Source organism: Spodoptera frugiperda, chromosome 12 (genome assembly GCF_023101765.2).
Source record: "Spodoptera frugiperda isolate SF20-4 chromosome 12, AGI-APGP_CSIRO_Sfru_2.0, whole genome shotgun sequence".
Taxonomy (NCBI): Eukaryota; Metazoa; Arthropoda; class Insecta; order Lepidoptera; family Noctuidae; genus Spodoptera; species Spodoptera frugiperda.
Genome location: NC_064223.1, coordinates 2,109,483 through 2,130,501, shown reverse-complemented (window position 1 = coordinate 2,130,501; position 21,019 = coordinate 2,109,483). Strand labels below are relative to the sequence as shown.

The 21,019-nt window shown below is 38.2% G+C and overlaps 4 protein-coding genes across 4 annotated transcripts; 3 read left to right on the top strand and 1 right to left on the bottom strand.

Annotated features, from left to right (window-relative positions):
• The first annotated feature begins 273 nt into the window (after positions 1-273).
• On the top strand, positions 274-3,127 carry LOC118262586 (delta-1-pyrroline-5-carboxylate dehydrogenase, mitochondrial). Its single transcript, XM_035574092.2, has one exon. It carries the CDS (start codon positions 712-714, stop codon positions 2,410-2,412), a length of 1,701 nt encoding a protein of 566 aa, XP_035429985.2. The 5' UTR covers positions 274-711; the 3' UTR covers positions 2,413-3,127.
• Positions 3,128-5,199: 2,072 nt separating this feature from the next.
• Positions 5,200-8,669, top strand: LOC118262830 (protein OPI10 homolog). Its single transcript, XM_035574449.2, has 4 exons — positions 5,200-5,412; positions 5,483-5,735; positions 6,093-6,202; positions 6,913-8,669. Exons 1-4 carry the CDS (start codon positions 5,374-5,376, stop codon positions 7,111-7,113), a joined length of 603 nt encoding a protein of 200 aa, XP_035430342.1. The 5' UTR covers positions 5,200-5,373; the 3' UTR covers positions 7,114-8,669.
• Positions 8,670-8,950: 281 nt separating this feature from the next.
• On the bottom strand, positions 8,951-14,365 carry LOC118263109 (cell division cycle 7-related protein kinase). The gene is made up of 9 exons (XM_035574899.2): positions 14,201-14,365; positions 13,818-13,992; positions 13,421-13,646; positions 12,927-13,020; positions 12,110-12,252; positions 11,464-11,581; positions 10,829-11,381; positions 10,612-10,751; positions 8,951-10,326 (listed from the first exon to the last, which is right to left on the bottom strand). The coding sequence occupies exons 2-9, from the start codon at positions 13,936-13,938 to the stop codon at positions 10,180-10,182; spliced, it is 1,542 nt and encodes a 513-aa protein (XP_035430792.2). The 5' UTR covers positions 13,939-13,992; positions 14,201-14,365; the 3' UTR covers positions 8,951-10,179.
• Positions 14,366-19,817: 5,452 nt separating this feature from the next.
• On the top strand, positions 19,818-20,657 carry LOC118263111 (CDGSH iron-sulfur domain-containing protein 3, mitochondrial). Its single transcript, XM_035574903.2, has 3 exons — positions 19,818-20,006; positions 20,075-20,301; positions 20,385-20,657. The coding sequence occupies exons 1-3, from the start codon at positions 19,956-19,958 to the stop codon at positions 20,515-20,517; spliced, it is 411 nt and encodes a 136-aa protein (XP_035430796.1). The 5' UTR covers positions 19,818-19,955; the 3' UTR covers positions 20,518-20,657.
• Positions 20,658-21,019: the final 362 nt, after the last annotated feature.

Below are 21,019 nucleotides of genomic sequence, written 5' to 3'. Positions count from 1 at the left end.
TTAAAATAAAATTACATTACGAAATCAATAAAATCGAAATACTATATAATAACGTCGACTACAATAATTTTCCCTGTGACAATCTGTGAAACATAGAAACACCATTTTTTATCTCTCTCTGGTTCTCATCAGGAAAACAGGATCTTATTACTTTTATCTCACTCTAACCCATTAAATTGGAGCAAGAAAATAACAAGAGAGAAAGGGACATCTAGATTTCGACAAATACAGTACCAAACCCACAGTACGACTCGACTTTAGGTCGATAATATGCGCGTTGCAGTATTCGCAATCAAGTCAAATGTCAGCCAAAGCAGCCAGCCAGCTGCTAGGCTCTGAATCCGTGTAGCCGAGTAGTAAAAAAACAAAAACTGATTAAAATCCACACAAATACAGAATTGATTAACGAACATTTTAATAAATAAATGTCAGTACGATAATTCCAAAGTAAAGTGAACGAATCTGTTTGATTACTAAATATATCAAACAAACATACAAATTGTTAATCTACCAAATCTTATTTCGGTGCCATTTCATTATGTTTGAAAATGTGATGGAACGGTGAAGGTCACAGCTTCTGTGGAAAGTATTATCGACGTCAGTTAGCTACCGTCGTACACATTTTGTCGTGTTTGCGAACGATACGGTTTACGTAACAAGGTCTCTTGACAATACTTTGCATTTGGATATATCACAATAATCTTCGTGAAGATGTGGGCTGTATGGACAAGAACCGTACGCAGCGGGCGCACGTTAGAGCGCTCACTGTCCAGCATTGTGGAGTTGCCTAAGTTCCAGGACTTCGGCGTGCAAAATGAGCCGGTCTTGGAATATCGCGAGGGGAGTGGCGAGCGCACTGCGCTTGCTGAGGAGCTGAAGCAAACCGCTGCTGTCACTGAGGAGGTGCCTATCGTCATCGGCGGAGAAACTATCAAAGAGGGCGAGCCACGTTACCAGGTGATGCCTCATAACCACTCCAAAAAAATTGCAAAATTCTATTATGCGAGTGAGAAAACCATACAAAAAGCTATCAAAGTATCGGTAGATGCTCAAGCACGATGGGATCGAACACCTCTGCAGGAGCGTATTCGTATCTGGCAAAATGCTGCAGAACTGATGGCGGGTTCCCACAGGCAAAAACTCAATGCTGCTACTATGCTGGGTCAGTCTAAGAGTGTTATACAAGCAGAGATAGACTCAGCTGCTGAACTCATTGATTTCTTCCGATTCAATGTATACTTTTTAAAAGAGAATGCCAAATATCAACCTATTTCAGAAAACCCATCAGTGACAAGAAATTCTCTTAGATTCCGTGGCATTGACGGCTTTATTGCAGCAATCAGCCCTTTTAACTTCACAGCTATTGGGGGCAACTTGGCCTACACACCTGCTCTCATGGGTAATGGTGTTGTATGGAAGCCATCTGATACAGCACTTTTGTCAAATTGGCGCATATTTAACATAATGCGAGAAGCAGGGCTTCCAGATGGTGTTGTTAACTTTGTTCCTGCTGATGGCCCCACATTTGGCCGCACAATTACTGCATCCCCTCATCTAGCAGGTATTAACTTCACTGGCTCTGTTCCTACATTTAACTGGCTGTGGAACGAAGTTGGAAAAAATCTCAGCCACTATAAAAATTACCCTAGGCTGATTGGTGAATGTGGAGGCAAAAATTATCACTTTGTGCATCCTTCAGCAGATATCCAGACTGTGGTTACTGCTACGATTCGCTCAGCATTTGAATATTGTGGACAAAAGTGCTCGGCATGCTCAAGAATTTATGTACCCAAATCTCTTGCTGAGCCAATAAAGCATGGATTAGTGCAGGAGCAAGCGAAGTTAAAGATTGGTGATCCATCAGATTTCAAAGTTTTTGCTGCTGCAGTGATTGATGACAAGGCCTTTAACAGAATCACAGGCTACATAAAAAATGCAAAGAAAAACTCTAAGAACAAAATCATTGCTGGAGGTGAATTTGATGACAGCAAAGGGTACTTTGTCCAGCCCACAATTATTGAGACCACTGATCCTCATGACAAGCTTATGACTGAAGAGATTTTTGGCCCTGTATTAACCATGTATGTGTATGATGATAGTGAAGTGGACAAGACCATGAAGCTCATTGGATCATCTACCAAGTTTGCATTGACTGGGGCTGTGTTCTCAATGGACAAGGCCTTCCTACAAAAGGCTCTGGATGAGCTCAAGATGACTGCTGGCAATTTCTACATCAATGACAAGTCAACTGGATCAGTGGTAGGCCAGCAGCCATTTGGTGGAGGCCGCATGTCTGGTACGAATGACAAAGCAGGTGGGCCTGGCTATGTCATGCGCTGGACAACACCCCAGTCCATCAAAGAGACATTTGTACCTCTACGGGACATCGACTATCCTTACATGAGAGATTAAAGTAAAGAAGTAAGAAACCTCAATGAAGATTATTAGACAACACTAATTGATATCAGTACAATAACAATAACTAAATACATATTCAATAATAATGATAACTTAGGTAAGGTTGCTGAATAATTAGGCTTACTTAGATATTAGAATGTTATTCTCATGATGTAACTTTAAAGTATTATTTTCTTTAAAACAATTAAAGATTATTAATAAATATTAGGCATATTAAAAGTAGCAATTTACTGAGTAAGTTATGTAAACAAGAACAAAAGATGTAATAATTTGTGTAAGGTAGGTACTTGATGTTATGCTGCAATATAAAAAATCTAATATATTATACCTGTTATTTGAAATAGAAGCACTAGGGTAGAGTTGGTTGGTAGGATGATATGATGCAATCATTTGTGTGATAATAAATGTTTAATTTATAATAATTTTATTAGTGGCGTCTCTTCTAGCTTGCTATCGCGTCGCAACTGTGTTATCTATTATTTGCTCTTTACTTGTTATCACTATACAGTTAACATTTTATCTGTTTCACTTCCAGCTTTGTCTGCTCTCTGATTCAATTGAATGCATTTAACTTCTTTCAAGTTTCGTATTATATAAAACCTTTGTTTTGTTATTTATTTGTCATTTCAGGTGCTAGTTCCTGTTTATTTGTAACTAAGAGTTTTCGACTATGTTTGACCCTTCATTAAAATAAAAGAATAATAATTTATTATGTTGTTTTAATTAAAATAAATTAGGCATTTGAAATAGTTTTGCAACTACTAATGTGATATAACGATATTAAAATATGAGCACAGTATAGAGACTGGAGCCTCCTGTTACACCAAGGTCGAGTGGACTGATTAACTTGCTACACCTACACCTATTTTATATGATTAGTATGATTGTATTTATTTCTCCCATTTATAATTTACAAAGCTTCGAGATTTACCGTAAGTGTAAGATCTCTTGCGGCGGCCAGCTCGGGCGATGCTCACTTTCCAGAGGGTCATGGCCATCCGGTTAAACCCACTCTTTGAGAAGTGGCTTGAGAGGCGCCTCGGCATCCACCTGACACAGGTGCTTACCGGACATGGGAGCTACGGTAAGTTCCTGTTTCTGATTGGGCGGGAAGAAACGCCTGGGTGTCATCACGAGGACCGCCCGGGGGATAGTGTGGAACAAACGGTGGCGGTGTGCCTGCATGGGCTGAACACCGCCGTGTTCACACACACCCGAGGGGAACTGGGACGCTGGCTCCTCCTTCTGCGAAGCAGTCATGCTAGCTAAAGAGGAGGCAGGGCGCGTGAAGGAATGAACCTCCTCACGCCCAAGCCGTCGCGAGAGACACTCCGGGCGTCAGGGATTTTTTTTTTTATTATTTTTTATGTTAAATGGGCCGACGTTCGGCCGCTATCTCGCCAGATGGTAAGTGATGATGCGGCCTACGATAGAGCACGTCTGCCCATAAGCAACCTATTCACTCGGGCTTTGAAGACACCCATCACCCAGGTTATACCCATCGGGAAACACAGACTCCGGCAAGGAGTTCCACTCCCTAGGAGTTCGCACAAGGAAGCTTGAAGCGAAGCGCTTCGTGCGAGTGGGTTTGATATCCACCGCTCGCCGCAGCTCGCCGCCCGTCCAGAACCAGACCAGAGCGTGCGGCGTGTCGCGTTCCGCGCGCGCCTCTTAGATCCACAGATAGGGCCCAGTAGGACTGATGCCTGATCCGGAGCTGGTAGTCCGCAGCTACTCTAAATTTAAAAACTTAAATAAATAATGATTCCCTATCGATTTCGATTATATTAGCAAGTAACTAGACTAGTAGACTACTAGTTACAATGCTGTTGTAGTCTTTGTCCACAAATACCTACGTATAATAACTACTGAAGGGCAGATCGTCGCCCGAACAGAACCTCCACGATAGCCATTAGACCTCCACAGAAAGCACCCAATAAGATCATGCCTGCCCTGTTATGGGCGAAACTGCGGCTATACTTACGTTTCTACTCTTAGAACGTAGAACGAAGTAGAAACAGCTGACAACCCAGGGAGTGACGATTTCCGACCCCCTAAAAAGGTCCATGTAGGTACTATTGGTAAACATGCTTTATCGTCCATTATCTGGACAATTGACAGGTTAAAGATGATTCTCCGGCTTACTCACGTATCACGTACATTAACTGTTTAACGAGGAACTCGACTAGTTTCAGGCCACGCTAGTGGCTCATATTTATAGCGACACATCGCGACATAGCCGAATTTATTTTTATCCCCAAAGGGGTAGGCAGATGTGCACTTTACGGTATGTAATGTCGCTATACAAAGTACACCCACTTTTCACCATTTGTGTTATAAGTCCCATGTAATAGGGGGTGAGCCTATTGCCATATCCTGGACACAATTCTAGACTCCGTGCTACTACCAAAAATCCGAAAAAGCCCAGTAATACTACCAGGAGTCGAACCCGAGACCCCTTGTTCGCCAGTCGCACTTGCCACCACTCGACCAACGCGGCAGTCAAATAGTTTTTCGTTAAATAGTACGTGAATAGCCCGAAAATCATTATAATTAATTTAGTATGTCTCATTAATGTTTACGAGAATTACCAGTAAAAATCACACAAGACAAGACTATTATAAACTGATATCACTTTTTTATTACTTGGTAATCGAAAACAATTATTGAATGTTATATAATTATATATGTTCACAAATTATTTTAATCGATTCTGTGTTTTTTCTACATACAATTTTGGCATTATCCTTTAATTGGTACATCACTAGACTGGATTGACAAATGACAATACTGACATAAGAAAATATAGATTAAAAATGTTGCTTTTGTGTGAAGCATTGATTTGATAGAATAATATTCTAGAATCTAGAAAATCTAGAATTAAGTAAAATATTATTAAGCATATTGCAGTATAATCGTGATCGTGACTATTATATAAATACAAAAACAAAAAACATGTCTAATGTATTTGGGTTAATTGTATCAGGACGCCTCGTAAGTAGAACTTCAGCGTTCATCGGTGTTTGATCTCAGAACCCATTTAAAAAGTGTTTTTTGAATGTAGGTGCAGACAGACTTTGCGCCACTGTCGGAGACTCAGTTTCTCATCACAATCACTGAAGCGGATAATATTAACCATGCGGTGGTCTTCCTAACGGGCGTCTCACCGCTACCGGCCGGTACCGTGGGCATGGTGTATTGGAGCTGGCCAGACCCAGCTGCACCCCCGAACTGGCAACTTCTAGGACATATTTCAAACACAAAACCCTCCGCTATCTTTAAAATAGGAACCTTGAAAAAGCTACATGAATTATCAAGTAAGGTTGTTTAATACTATGCTTTTATATAGTCACGCCCTATATCCCCGAAGGATTAGGCAGAGTTTCATGTACTTAATGGCAACTATAAGCCTTCAATATTCTTATTATGATTTTTATTATTTAAAAAAAATATTTAATATAATTATCAATTACAAAAATATTATAATATATAGATACATTGAAGCAAATTGTGTGAATTGTTTGAATTCTTTTTTTCCATTTGGGTTAAAGTATCGTGAATTTGTGAATAGTGCTGAAAGTACAACAATATTATAGTAATGCCTTATCAGGTATCATCATACACTAATATGTTTTAAAATTGCAACTTCTTCTGTATTTTGTTCTCATCCACAGGTGAAAATAAATTTATAAGTGCGTTTGGTCAGCAACAGATATGTCATAATGCACAGATTGGAATAGCTATAGAACCTGAATCCAATGTGCAACTACTTGCTTCCTCTGTAGTAAGTACCTTCACTACTTATTTCTTTGGTTAAAGTTTATCCACACGGTGGTTATAACTAGTTCTCAAAATTATTATTGTTATTGCATAAATAAATGAGATAAAAAATAAACAATTCAGAAATATAGCAATCTATACTAAACTCCTATAGTAATATATAATGCTGAAGCTAAAGTTTAAACATGCTAATCTTTATAACTACTGGTTCCAATTGAAGAATTATTTTTTGTTAGATAGTCTATTTATCAAGGAAGGCCACAAAACATTACAGAATGATTAACAAGGGCCAGGAGGTGAAGTTACATATAATACATTACCTAAAACTAAAATCTAGTTTACATTTTAGATAATTTATAAATTAATGTAATAAAGAATTTTGTGTTTGTATATACATAATTACATTATGTATATGTATGTTAGTAATATTTTCACACAAAAGTTTCTGGAACTGGTTTCAAACCATTAGCTACATCTTCAATGAAAGTTTTATAAAATAGGGAATCCCTCCCTCCCTAATAAAAATGCAGTGTCTGTATAATAGCACCTAGAGTATCTAACTTCACTGCTAGACAGACTGACATATTATTAATTTGTTGATGTTAATTTCAAAAGATTCCACAATTAATGGTTGAATTGAGTTACATGCTGACTTTGGATAGAAACTTATTTCATGCAATAAAAACATGTTCTAATTCAAGTAACTTGTTACAGGCGCAACAACAGAATAACTATATTACATTTGCGCAAAAGATGCTGGAACACCTGGTGAACTTCGTGGCTTCATTCTCTGTGACACAGGATCAGATGACGCCGACTCCTGGCGTGTCATACATCCCCTTAAATACTCTTCACACATGGTACCAGAATTTCGAGAGAAGACTGCAACAAAACCCTAACTTCTGGAAAAATTGAAACAACCTCAGTAATGTTCTGCCAGGGCATGTCATGTAATGTTGCCATACTATTGTTGATTGTTGTACAACAATATTCTACTTGATATTGCTACAATGCGTGAAGCATAATAATGAAAATTAATATTATATTGATTCGTTAATAATGATACTTTATTATCCAAAATGCCACATGTGAATATGTGATCTATTCTGAAATATTCACATTTGTTTGCAGATAGCCATTTAACTATAAAAGTAATAACACAAAGTGTGATGAGTTATAATGAAAAATGAAACCACGAATATCGTCCTTCCTTCATTTTGAAGTCCGTAGAAATCGCCTGCGGCGGTTGCCACATAGCGTGTGTTGTGTACCATCCTGTTCTATGAACTACAACTTGCGGCAGTTTTATTTTCGATACAATTTTGCGACACTTCACGATTTTAAAATCAGTCGTGGCCGGCAAGAGCACGTGTCGCTTAACACGTTGACTGTCCCGTCTATTTTGGATAATCTCGTTGGTACGTCCAATGGAATTAAAATATTCTACTGATAAAAAAAGTATAAAATTTCGATGGAACATTTAAGTCTTATTTTTTCAAGTCTGTGTTCATACGTCCCTAGAAAATTCAAAGTTCTAGCTCACACGTCCCAGTGCAGTAAAAGCAGTTCAGTTGCCACTGACTAATGCATTATATATAATGCACGGACGTCACAGCCAGATCATATCATGCATTACATGTAATGCACGGACAGTCAACGTGTTAAATTCAGTTTGTTTCACAAAATTCGCGTTTATAACTGTCGCGGTTTCGAGTTAGTGCAACCTAAAAATGAGGGTATAATAGCAAACATTAATTCGACTTCAATTTAGAAAAATACCTCGTTATTGTCGGTGGCAAATTGGAATAGTGAACTGTTAGTTCAAGATAAAATGAAATTCGAAACTTTCCAGCAAATACAATATTTATATTCAGTCATCAACCAATTTTTCTATTAACAATTTCCCGCCATTTTTTAAATATCCCATTTGACGTTCCATTTTTCAAGCAATTATTTTTAAAATAATTTATATAATTTATGGAATTATAAAGGAAGTTTAATATACCTATTTATTATTATTTTCTCCCATGAGTAATACTTAATAATTTAATAATATTTGGCTAGATCCGTCTGGTGTTACTAGTGGTTGTTAACAGAACATTTCGTGCATTACACACTCGTGCACCTGCAGTGCCACGTTATTGAGGTTTCATTTTTCGTTATCATAATTACATTCAATAATTTACATGACTTCAGTTGTGGGCATGATGGACATTTATGAGCTTATTGTAATAAAAATAACCCATCTACTACATAATGCTTCTGGCAATACAAGAGTTTGGTTTGCAAATGCTTGTTTCCCATGGAAACTGTAACCTTTCTGTATTCTTTATTTATACACATTTGTAATGAGTTGCATTCACGACTCAAAGTTCCTGAAAGTAACAGCAATAAAAATCCTGTCTGTGTAATTGAGAAAGACTGCTGAAAATGCTAAAGATTAACATTTTACATTAAACATTTTGAAATCACTGGTTGTCTATTTATTTATACATAATTGTAATTGTTTATTGAAATCTCCTGATGGTATCACTGCTTGGAACAATACCATTTTTTAATCAGATAAAATACACGTAGTTATTAACGAACGTTTTAAGCAGACCTCATGCAAAAGTGTTCTGCGACAGGCAACCGTCTCGTGATCACGCGCGGAGCAATGCTATTTTTTAAATTTTGTATTTGAAATCGATAATTATGAATTTGGCGTACAAGAGTAGTGTTAGTGAATTAAACACAAATGAATGAAACAATATTGACTGTTTCAGTAATCCTTTATTATAGTTTGTTTACAATGAGGTAACATAACGAATATTCTTCTGAACACATTAAAGGCACATGTAATGGTAAACATGTTCAATAAATAAAGCCACGGAACACAGAATACTGTGGAATCACCAAACGTAAATCAAATACCTACACTACTAGGATAAATACATATATATTCAATTTCTTCAAAGAACATTAAAATTACTATTCTGTTACCCTAATTTAAGCTCAAAAAACAAAAGGTAAAATAAGGACTAAAAAGCAAAAATACCTACTTATTATTAGTCGTCATTTATAAGGTCAGTGTCATAAGTTCTAAACAAAATTATTCAATAAAATGTTAATATATTAAGCTGCTTACAATTTTATCACAGATTATTCCTGTGACCATAAAGTTACGTTTTGGATGGGCTTGTGGCACCGACTTCTAACCTATCTGTGAGTAATGACTTAAAAGTTATAGGTCTTTTGTTTATTCGTTTTTAATTTACCTTTTGATTTTGGTTTTTATTTAAACACGTTACACAGTTACTTTCTAGTTTCGTACAAGGTTAAGTCAACCATTGAGCAGTCCCTTTAGTAAATACCTACTACCTACCTTCACTTATTTAGTGTTCCGTGGCTAAAACGGCGTATAAATGACATGACTCTTAAATAAAAGTGTTATTCTAAATTTGTAAATAACTATTACGTTGTACTATCAGATATCTGTATAAACCCCGTAGCCGCGCCGCGTCGCGTCATAGCCCATAGCACGCCACTTCTTATCACTACTTTGTACTCGATATGAAACTTATGTTTACTTTTGAGATCCCCATTACAACTAATCAACAATAAAATCTATTCGCCGAACATACGCGACCGCGACACTCGTAGACACCTACGCGTCACGGACGCTCGTGGAAGGCACTGTATCCATTTTGTATGCCACTTTTATTATTTTCAAGTTTATTGTTCACGCAATTGGCATCAAACATTTTACTTCCAGTTAAATGGCTAACAAGATCTACAGTAGTAATTCGTATTGCGTCATATAACATCTCTTAGCAAGCATACTAATCGATATGAAGTCAATTCACAACCATAATGCTTAAAAAACAAGAATAAATACTATAGCTAAACAGTCCCCGGTCGGGACCCGCCGATTCTAGGAGATCGTTAGGTACCTACTAAACTTGAAAAATATAACATCATCGTAACAATAAGACGGGGGCGTCAGTCGCCGTCGGCCAGGAAGGGGTGCGCGAGCGCGTCGTGCGCAGAGATGCGCGTGCGCGGGTCCGGGTCCAGCAGCCGCGCCGCCAGCGAGAACGCACTGTCCGGGAACCCCGCCACGCTGCGCCGCGGGTCCCACTCCTCCGCCTGCGACAGTGCATGTTTCAATGGGGACAACCCGTACTATTTTATTTTGGACATTGAATTGGAAATATGTATAACCCGTGCACGACAAGATGAGCCTGAGCGAAGATGTTACAGTGGAATAATTACTAAATGATAATATTTTTGATATGTAATATAACCAATTGTCAATTTATACTAATTGTCGACATTATTAGTATCAGTATAACATTTTAGTTTGTTGATCATTCTACACAGTTCTCAAGTTGTCGCATACGGCTAGTACGTCAGTAAAGAAACGCCAGTGACCTTTCTGATGCGATCTGGACAGAGGCAGTACTCGCGGCGGCAGACGCAGGGCGCGCGCCGCAGCGGCACGCCGCGCAGCCGCGCCGCCAGCGCGCGCAGGCACACGCCGCGCCGCGACACCGACACCACCACGCGCCGCCCTGCGCACACACTCCGTCACTCGGCCGCCCGACTAGCTACCTACATGCACTACATGCACTACAGGTAGACGACGCACCCAGAGACGCGGCGGCGCGTTGCAGCGGCTCCGTGCCCACGAGGTCGGCCAGCTCGGCCAGGGCGGCAACGTCGTCGCCCGCGCGGAAGAACGGATACCGCGCCGTCAGAGCGCTGGCCAACACCACCCCCGCCGCCCACACGTCCACGGCCGTGGTCTGGTGCGGGTACTTCAGTAACACCTCGGGCGGCCGGAAGCCCTGGGTCCCCGCCCGCGGCGCCCGGGGCGCGGCCCGGCCCGAGCACAGGTCGCACACGCCCGCCACTCCTGCACACGCGCAGCGCCCCGGCCTGGGACCCGCCGCCCCCGGCCTGGAGCCTGCTGTACCCGGTCTGGCTGCTGACACCCCTGGCCTGGACCCGGTTGGCCCCGGTCTGGGCCCCACTATCCCCGCTCTGGACCCCGCTGCCCCCGGCCTAGGCACTGCTGCCTCCGGCTTGGGCTCCGCCGACGTGACCTCAGGTCCTGCCGCTGAAACAGTCGCAGTCCCCGTCGCCGCTGTTGCACCCATGCTCAGGTCAAGCGCCACCCGCTTAGCAGCTGGCCCGTCCTCCTGACAGTGCGTAGTTAGAGACTGAAATATTTCACACAGAGCACGGAAGTAATATCAACATGCAACTCCGTTTAATAAATACCTCATCACGAACTCGTTTCCGTACGCCGTTAGAGTGTGCTGGGGGCGGGCCGACCACAGGCGTTCCTTCAGGTGCAGGACAAAGGCGCTGAGCGAGCCCGAAATCGACTAGCAAATATCTGAAAATAATTGTTGTTATTTATATGCTTATTGATAACAGAAAATTGTTTTATTATGACTCAGATAATTAAAAATTAATAAGCAATACAATATTTATAAAACAAAAAGTAAACAACAGTGTACTTTAATGAAGCGGCAATCAGACTGTTGCACCCCATTCTCTCGTGCCGTATTATGAGCAGACAGTATATCTGATCCTCACATGGGGCAGTAGCAGGAGGAACCTGTGAGCGGGGCCGATATGTTATCATTGTTAGTCGAGACTTCCAGCCTCACTGAGGAGAAGGCGAAGTAGCAGATTGTACATAGTGGCCTGTTCAATGACAGCTGTAATAGCTACATGTTATGTTTTATATGTTTCGTACTACTGACGGTTTTCACGTTTATAGTTCAATGGAGATCACTTTTAGCAAAATAACTTCAGGCCATATTTTATGTAGTAATAATAATATAGGCATACAATGAATATTATATTATAATGTAAGAAATGAGTGGTGTATAGAGGTAAAGTTATATTTATTGCATACCGCTTGTTATCCCGATCATACAAGAAGTTGCTGGGCTTGACGTCGCGGTGGATGACTCCGAACGAATGCACATGTCGCAAGGCCACCATCAGCGCTCGCATGTACTGCCGTAACTCTGTTGCATCCATTTCCCCCACATATTCCTGTTTGAAAATAAAAGACAACATTAAAATGTTGAATTAAATAAATAACAACTATAAACTAATCACAACAAGTGCGACAAACTTGTTTTGAAAACCACCATTACACAAAGTTACTGCTTGGTATTTTATGTTTTGAACTAATTGTATTAGTCCTATAACAGGGTTTGAATTTTTTATTTGGACACTAATGATTTATTTGGACAATATACATTGAAGTAAAAATTTTACAGAGATACAAACTAGTGTTTATATCAATTAAAGACATATCTAGTACTGTAACAAGCCCACTAAATGAGAATATAGTGAGTTAAACTAGCAACATAGCAGGACTTCCAAATGTAGTGTATTTAAATTGCTAGTACATAATGCGATGCACAAAGCGAACAATAAATGCAACAGAAACTACTGCAGCCTATTTTGTTTGATGGGTAACTCAAACTGTGTACCAGAGTAGAACCTAACCTTACCTAAGCCGGAAGCTAACTTAACATAGTTCTGTCTCAGTCATATAATAAAAAAAAAAAATTTATGTATATTGTTGATGTAATATACAATGACAGTTATGGAGGAATACTATAGTAAACAACTGTAAATGAAGTTGTTACATTTCATTTTAATAAATTTAGTGAATGCTATCATGAATTCTAGTCAAATTTAACCCTTAAAAGACTTACTGAAAATTTTCTATGAGGTATATAAGGCATTATGAAAACTATAGTATCCAAATTCCGCAGACAGAGCTCCACTCCGATGACATGCTCTTTGCCTCTGGAACAAACAAAGAGTAGGTGTAGATTACAGGATAGGTATTTCATTTAACTCAAGTTTCATTAGCCACTACATCGCCATGTTAGGTTACAACACATGGCGACACTGATACAGATGAAGGGAGATCTCTATATCCTTTGGTCTTGAGAACTCGTGATTTTATTCTAATTAATGAGAATAGGGAATTAAACATAGTATTCCTTACTACAATTTTGTAATGTTAGGAAAGAAGAGTAACCTGAGAAGGCCTTTTTACTATGACTACCAAAATAATAACAAGCAAAGTAGGTCCTTATACAACCTGCCCATAGGGGTGGATAGAGACGATATATTCTGGTTTATGGAATGTATTCTGTACTCAGGTGAGCACACAAGCATAGTGACAAGTTGCAATACAAACCCAATGTCCTGTAGACAGCGCAATTCATGTTCAATTCTAGCTGGATGTGCAGTGGGTACCAGGTGTTTGATAGCAAACCATCGCTTCTCTTCATTGGACAGGGAGGCGTGCTGCCGTAGAGAACCGAGGTACACTGAGCTAAATGTACCCTCACCAATTTTGCGATGAACCTCAAATATTTTATCCAATCTTGGCAATTTGTGTAGGAGTTCATTTATTTGATGCTCTGAAAATAACCAAAACACGAACATAGACATTTTTATCACACATGCATATTTACGTGATGTTTACCTAAATGGTAGACATGTACACTACTAACTACCTCAGAATATATGGCTGGTACTGTTACTAGTTTACTTTGGTTTTGTGGTTACATACTACTGTTACTACTACTTACTTTCTATCTCATCTTTCGAATTTGCGGATTGATCCTCGTTTTTCTTTTTGAGACTTTCGTTATGTTTATACTTTGGTGCTTGCAACGCATCTTTTTGAACTATTCCTCTAATTCTCGACATTATTTACTTTGTAATTAATACATAACTAAATAGACACCTCCATTTAGATAGTGACTGTAAATATTAAAGAAGAATTATTAATCTGAAACATAACCCGTTGTACTATTTAAGTAGTGAGTGAGGCTATAATAGTGCTACTATTACTACTTTTTTTTCATCGTCAAGTCATAATGTCAATGTCAAATTGTCTCGCACGTCTATTTGCGTGTGATGAATCGAGGGATGTCAAAAAGTTCTCGAAAACTCAAATAGTATTTTTTACCTAAAAGAAAAATTCTTCTTTCACCAAGTTGGAAGGTACATTTGGGCAAATGTGAATGAAAGGTGCCAATCTCTGACTAGTAGTAGTATATAGTAGTTTGTGATGCCATGATTTAGTTTTCGGATGAATAAACTTTTATGTATGTATATAGGTAAGTAATTGATATTTTAATGTGACAAACTTCCACTGTGCTTAATACAATACTGTAAGGGAACGTCGTCGGTTTGACGTTTGTCGAACTGTCAAATTCAATTGACAGGATAAGACAAGCGTCACTTCCGCCCACTTCCGCTCCAGACCGCACCGCGACCGGTGCATGATATCGCTTTTGAATCGTATCTCTTTATTGTTATCCTTTGTAGCCAGAAATTGGTAATATCAAGCATTGTATTTGTGTTAGTAATATTAAAACTATTTAGTAAGTTGTAGAGGTGGTTTCATTCTCCCTAACCACTCTAACGTCCGGCCCGCGCGACCGTTTATCTCTCTAACGTCCAGCCGCGCACGGCATCCGAACCGCGCGCGACTCGCAAGTTCGTCGTAACAAAAAACCTATATAGCTACTGAACCGTAATGCCTAGAATAAAGAAAAGAATACCAAAAAAAGAGTGAAGAATACTGATCAATCTTAACGATTTTTTTAAATCTTTAGTTAATCTTTAACAACTTAACTGTCCAATGAGTCACATATGACTCACGGAGAACTTTTGGAATAAGTTCAAGAGTCACAGGTGACTCATTTCTTTATACAACTTTGGCACATACTTTTGTTATGAGCGTGAAGTAATATTATAATTATAATTACGTGAACGTATCGCAAAAAACCTAACCTACATGATAACAAAATAAAATTTCGCAAATTTTTGTATCTTTGGTATCAGGTCAAAAAAGAATAGCCGATGGTCGTAGGGTAGTGGTAATTTGTATTGTATAGGGACAGTGAAGTTGTTAAAATACAATAAAACGGGTTAAACATGAAACACAGAAAAAAAAACAGAATTTTTTCTACCTTTTTAGAATATACGGCACAACTATTGCATATTTTATCAATAAAATATTTTTAGAACAAACTAGACTCATTACCCTTTCTTTTGATGTATATATGATTATATTCGGTTAACTCTAAGTATTGTAATTAAATCGAAAGAAAACACTACTCGTAATTTTACACATCAAAAAACCTGAGGAACACATTGACATTATTATGGAATCTTCAATGAATTTAGTATATTTCTCTTTGAAAAATGTATTATTTTGCTTATTACGAAATGTATTTCGATATTTTATATACTATTGTAATGCAAAGTATGTAAAATATGTATAAACAAAACTAAAAGTGGCCAACACCAGACCGGCCATTTTTTTCGAAACAACAATCGTTTGAAGTTAAAATTAGACTAGATTTATCAGCTAAAACTGTGATATTTATACATCATCGTAAAGCACAAATCTTCTAGTTTATTTTGATGTATAACACTTGCAAGATGAATTAAACAAAACTATAGTATTTACGACATAATTGTTGGAACTCACAAAAACACTTCAAAAACGAGTCAACTAACTTTAAAAAATTATATTTTGTTTGTCAAAGCATATTACAACGCCATGTCTTATTTTTTCGTCGAACAATTTATTCAGCTGTATAGATAATCAGTCAAAACTCACCAAACAAGACCGTATTTTAAACTAGAGGGAGTTAAACAGAACTCGTCACTTTGGATACTATAGTATCCATGGACGTATGACGCTCCTTTTTTTGGTTACCGTGCTATCCATGGACGTTAGAGTGGTTATATCAGAAGTGGGATTCCTACCTATTGCATATCCACGTGCAGTCTTTAATTATCAATTTCTGGCTTCTTGATTCGTGGCGTAACTAGTGACGGATTACTGTGTAATTGCGTGTAACAATGGGCAAACGTGATCGTTCACGCAGTGGATCTCACATATCCCGTGGAGATCCGTGTTCGAGGAGTCGACACTCAAAACGGCGTCGGCATCGTAACCGTCTCGCGCGCAGCCCGCGAACTCGGAGTAATTCAGTGCTACGTAACTCCTTTCAAACAATTCTTATGAGGCTAAACGCGTTAGAGGATAGATCTTCGTTAGGTACGTCGTCTAATATCGAAGTACCACCATCAAATTGTGATTCGACAGAAAAAGTCGTTGAGGCAATTCATTCTTTAAAATATGGCGGAACACGTGATTTTTACGTCTCAACGACCCGAATATACACAACGTTGATGCCTGGTTTGATGAGGTAGACCGAGCTCAAATTCTTATTTCTTAATAAGTGGAATGATGCTGAATGTTTGTCACGTATCGGTCACTGTCTTAAAGGCGACGCGAAATCTTGGTTAGACGAGTGAGTTACCTACTACGGATCGGTCCTGGAGTAACTTCGAACGAGATTTTAAAACATTGTATGCGAGAAAGATTGACTTTGCGAACATTTTATACGAGGTCATGAGTACCAATTCTGATAGTTTTGTTACGTATGCTGAGTACGTAAGACGATCATTATTACGATTACAAATTGTTAAAGGGTTAAGTGACGAACTAATTAGCGCGATCGTTATGCGTGGGGTCAATGAACCTAACTTAAAAGCTGCTGCTACAAATAAAAATCTGAAACCGTGTGAGTTACTTAATTATTTTTCTACTTTTGTAAAACCAGTCGGGAGTAAAAATGAAGGTCGCGTAAATCGAGACTGTTCACTCTAAAGAGGCTGTAAAATTACATTACTTAATACAGACCTGCTCAAAATCCTACACTTAAATGTTTTTCCTAAAGATTAACCTATTATCGCTATCTTTGAAACTGATTTAAATACATACGAAGGCACATACTGATGCTAGTAGTTATGGTCACGGTACTTAAAATCTTTCATAATTAAAATTGTCACATTGGTGCATATAAAACTATTGGATTGATCCCAAATCACTTGGTTAAGGAACCATGTCTTAATGCTTTTGTGATAAAGTATATGGCATATTGTTTAGCTTGCATGGCTAGTAAGTGGATTCTTTAAGCACCATTACAACCCATTACTTCATGGCAAAAGCCAGAAGTTGCTTTCATACCTAAATTAAGTTGCTTCATACCAATGTCCTGGGTCCTCTACTGGAATAATAGCTATAAGCATGTTCTTGTTCTGGTTGATGCTTTTTGTAATTGCTGTCTTATTTACCTACTGTACACACAGTATTCTTATGAGCTACAGAAAGCATTTATAAATGCTATCTCCTTGTATTGTACTCTGCATCTTATAGATGCTGATTGTGGTTGCATGTTAGAATCAGCAAAATGGGGTAATGATTTAGGATGCTCCATTCACGACATAACTCTTGAGATGTATCATGCCAATGGTCAAGTGGAGCGGTGTTTGTACTCTTTTCAATATGTTAAGGGTTGAGACCTATAACAGGAAGAATAAGTGGTCTGAAGAGCTGTGGCATTTGCAAAATGTCACCAATCAGGAAACTACTCAAGCGTCTCCACTCAACTTTTTGATTGGCATTGGAGTGTGACACAGTATGCTGAGCACCTCATGTTTTCCAAAAGGAAGACCTTGCTATTGTCATAACCAGATCCTGGAATGCACGGACCTTATAGGGTCACAAGAATCTTGAAGAATGACTGAAATGAGTTGAAACTTGTCGCTGGGGCTTATGGAAAGGTAACTTTGCTGTGGTGCAGTTCATAGTGCCCTGGAATGGCGAATGGACTCCTGATGAGTGTGCTGCTTTCTTTGCATGTGAGTACTTGCTGAATGGCTAACAATAGCTAGTTTTGTTGAATAACAAAATGCCTTGCGTTATGCCTTGTATGCCTTGCCTTGTATGCCTTGTGTTATGTCTAGTCTTGCTTAAAACCTAGACCTTGTGTTGTGTCTGGTTTTGTTGAATTACTAGACTTTATGTGTTATGTTTAGTTGGATAACTAGACTTTGTGTGCCATGTTTAACCTTGCTTGAAGTCTAGACATTGTGTATTATGTCTAGTTGGATAACTAGCCCTTATGTATTATGTCTAGTTGGATAACTAGCCCTTGTGTGTTATGTCTAGTTGGATAACTAGCCCTTATGTGTTATGTCTAGTTGGATAACTAGCCCTTGTGTGATATGTCTAGTTGGATAACTAGCCCTTGTGTGTTATGTCTAGTTGGATAACTAGCCCTTGTGTGTTATGTCTAGTTGGATAACTAGCCCTTGTGTATTATGTCTAGTTGGATAACTAGCCCTTGTGTGTTATGTCTAGTTGGATAACTAGCCCTTGTGTATTATGTCTAGTTGGATGTCTAGACCTTATGTGTTATGTCTTGTTGTATATCTCGACCTTGTGTATTATGTCTTGTTAAATAACTTGACTTTGTGTGTTATGTCTTGTTGAATAACTTGACATTGTGTGTTACTTGTTGAATAACTTGACCTTGTGTATTTTGCCTTGTTGAATAACTTGACCTTGTGTATTATGCCTTGCTAAATAATTTGACTTTGTGTATTATGCCTTGTTGAATAACTTGACCTTGTGTGTTGTCTTGTTGAATAACTTGACCTTGTGTATTATGTCTTGTTAAATAACTTGACTTTGTGTGTTATGCCTTGTTGAATAACTCGACCTTGTGTATTTTGCCTTGTTGAATAATTTGACTTTGTGTATTATGCCTTGTTGAATAACTTGACCTTGTGTGTTGTCTTGTTGAATAACTTGACCTTGTGTATTATGCCTTGCTGAATAATTTGACCTTGTGTGTTATGTCTAGCCTTGCTTGCGACCTAGACCTTATGTTGCTTTGTATATGACTAATTATTATTGCAATAGATCATTTATTATCTCAACAGGACTGGAAATCTTAATATTTCTTTTCAACAGGACTGGAAATCTTAATATTTCTTTTCAACAGGACTGGAAATCTTAATATTTCTTTTTAACAGGACTGGAAATCTTAATATTTCTTTTCAACACTTGCTTGCCACTTAATATAGCTTGGGATGTGTTTTTATTCGTGCAGATCCTTCCGATGACAGAGGTACTGAGCACTCCAGTCTTCGACGGTGAAGAAGGTTGGTGCAACCACGCCTGTCGAGGACGCCAGTGTGTCAGGAGAGGCCGTGTAAGGGAACGTCGTCGGTTTGACGTTTGTCGAACTGTCAAATTCAATTGACAGGATAAGACAAGCGTCACTTCCGCCCACTTCCGCTCCAGACCGCACCGCGACCGGTGCATGATATCGCTTTTGAATCGTATCTCTTTATTGTTATCCTTTGTAGCCAGAAATTGGTAATATCAAGCATTGTATTTGTGTTAGTAATATTAAAACTATTTAGTAAGTTGTAGAGGTGGTTTCATTCTCCTTACAATACATACTCTTTGGACATAACTAAGTAATAATGAAACTGAAATATAATAAATATATCAAAGACTAAATAATAATAAGAACTATGACTAAAATATTTACAACTTAAAATTTTAATTATATATAAAAACACAAAAATAAAGAAGTGGATAAATATGTACCAGTATTTATCCGAAAAATCGCCTATCTGTATATGCTCTAACTACGCATTCGTCTCAGCAAAACTCTGTATCAAAACTGACAAGTATTGATAGTGACAGTGACAGATAATGTGTCTGACTGATATTATCTCATGGAATGCGTTTTATAGCAGATAGAGATAGTTTATGTGAAAAATATATTATCTTGTACAATATAATACATTGAAGAAGGGAAAAATTCGTTAATCAAATCAATATGTTTATTAGGAAACCATATCAACTATTCTTTGCAAGTTCACTACGATCAGTAAGTTGTCATTATATTTGAGATCAAAATAAATCAGAATTGATATTTTATGACGATAATATTTACAGATTAATTATGCAACTAAAAGTCCTAAGCCGGAAATTCCAAAGAACCCATTAGGATCTGTATATTCTGCTACAAATCAGAAGGATAATGGTGTGGTGTATGATAAAAAACCATTCAAGCTGGCTCTAGAGGCAGGCAAGACATACCACTGGTGCTTATGTGGGCGCTCTAAATCTCAACCATTGTGTGATGGCACCCACAAGGATGTATATCTTAAGATCTCTCAGAGGTAAGTTCCTCTTTGTGAAGTCAGGTTTATACTTTGTATCTAGCGAGGTTAGACCAATGCTTGTAATATTATTATCTTTCTAGGCCTGTCAGGTTCACTGTCGAAAAAACGAAAGATTACTGGCTGTGCAACTGCAAACAAACAAAAAATCGACCATTCTGTGATGGAGCACACAAACAAAAGGATGTCCAGGAAGCCACTACAGTCAGACTGTAAACAATGAAGCTTAATCAAAATAAGTAGTATGATTGTCGACTTTGTTGATTTTAGCTAGATTAACAAATTCTAATTATTTAGCTAATAGTTGTTTTCAACCAATAATTTAAGTAATAAATCAAAGATTTTGAACAAACTGACACTTGCATTGATTTTATACTATTCCATTTATTTGTAGTTTATACTATTTCTGTTTGTTAATAACATTTTACATAGGTATAGTTTCCAAAATGCACATAGAACTGTCTTTTCTGATTTTACACAACATTGTGAACACATAATTTCAATTGTAAAACACTATTAGGGTCTGCTAAAAAATGTTATGGTGGCCCGGAGGCAGCCCGGTGCATGTTGGCAACCTACCAATGTGTCTTTTCAATTTATAATGTAGGTACTTTCTAAGATTATTTAGACATCACTGAGTAACGGCGAAGGAAAACATCTTGAGGAAATCTGGCATGTTCACAAATTCAATTAAAGTAGTTTTATATTTATGTGTATG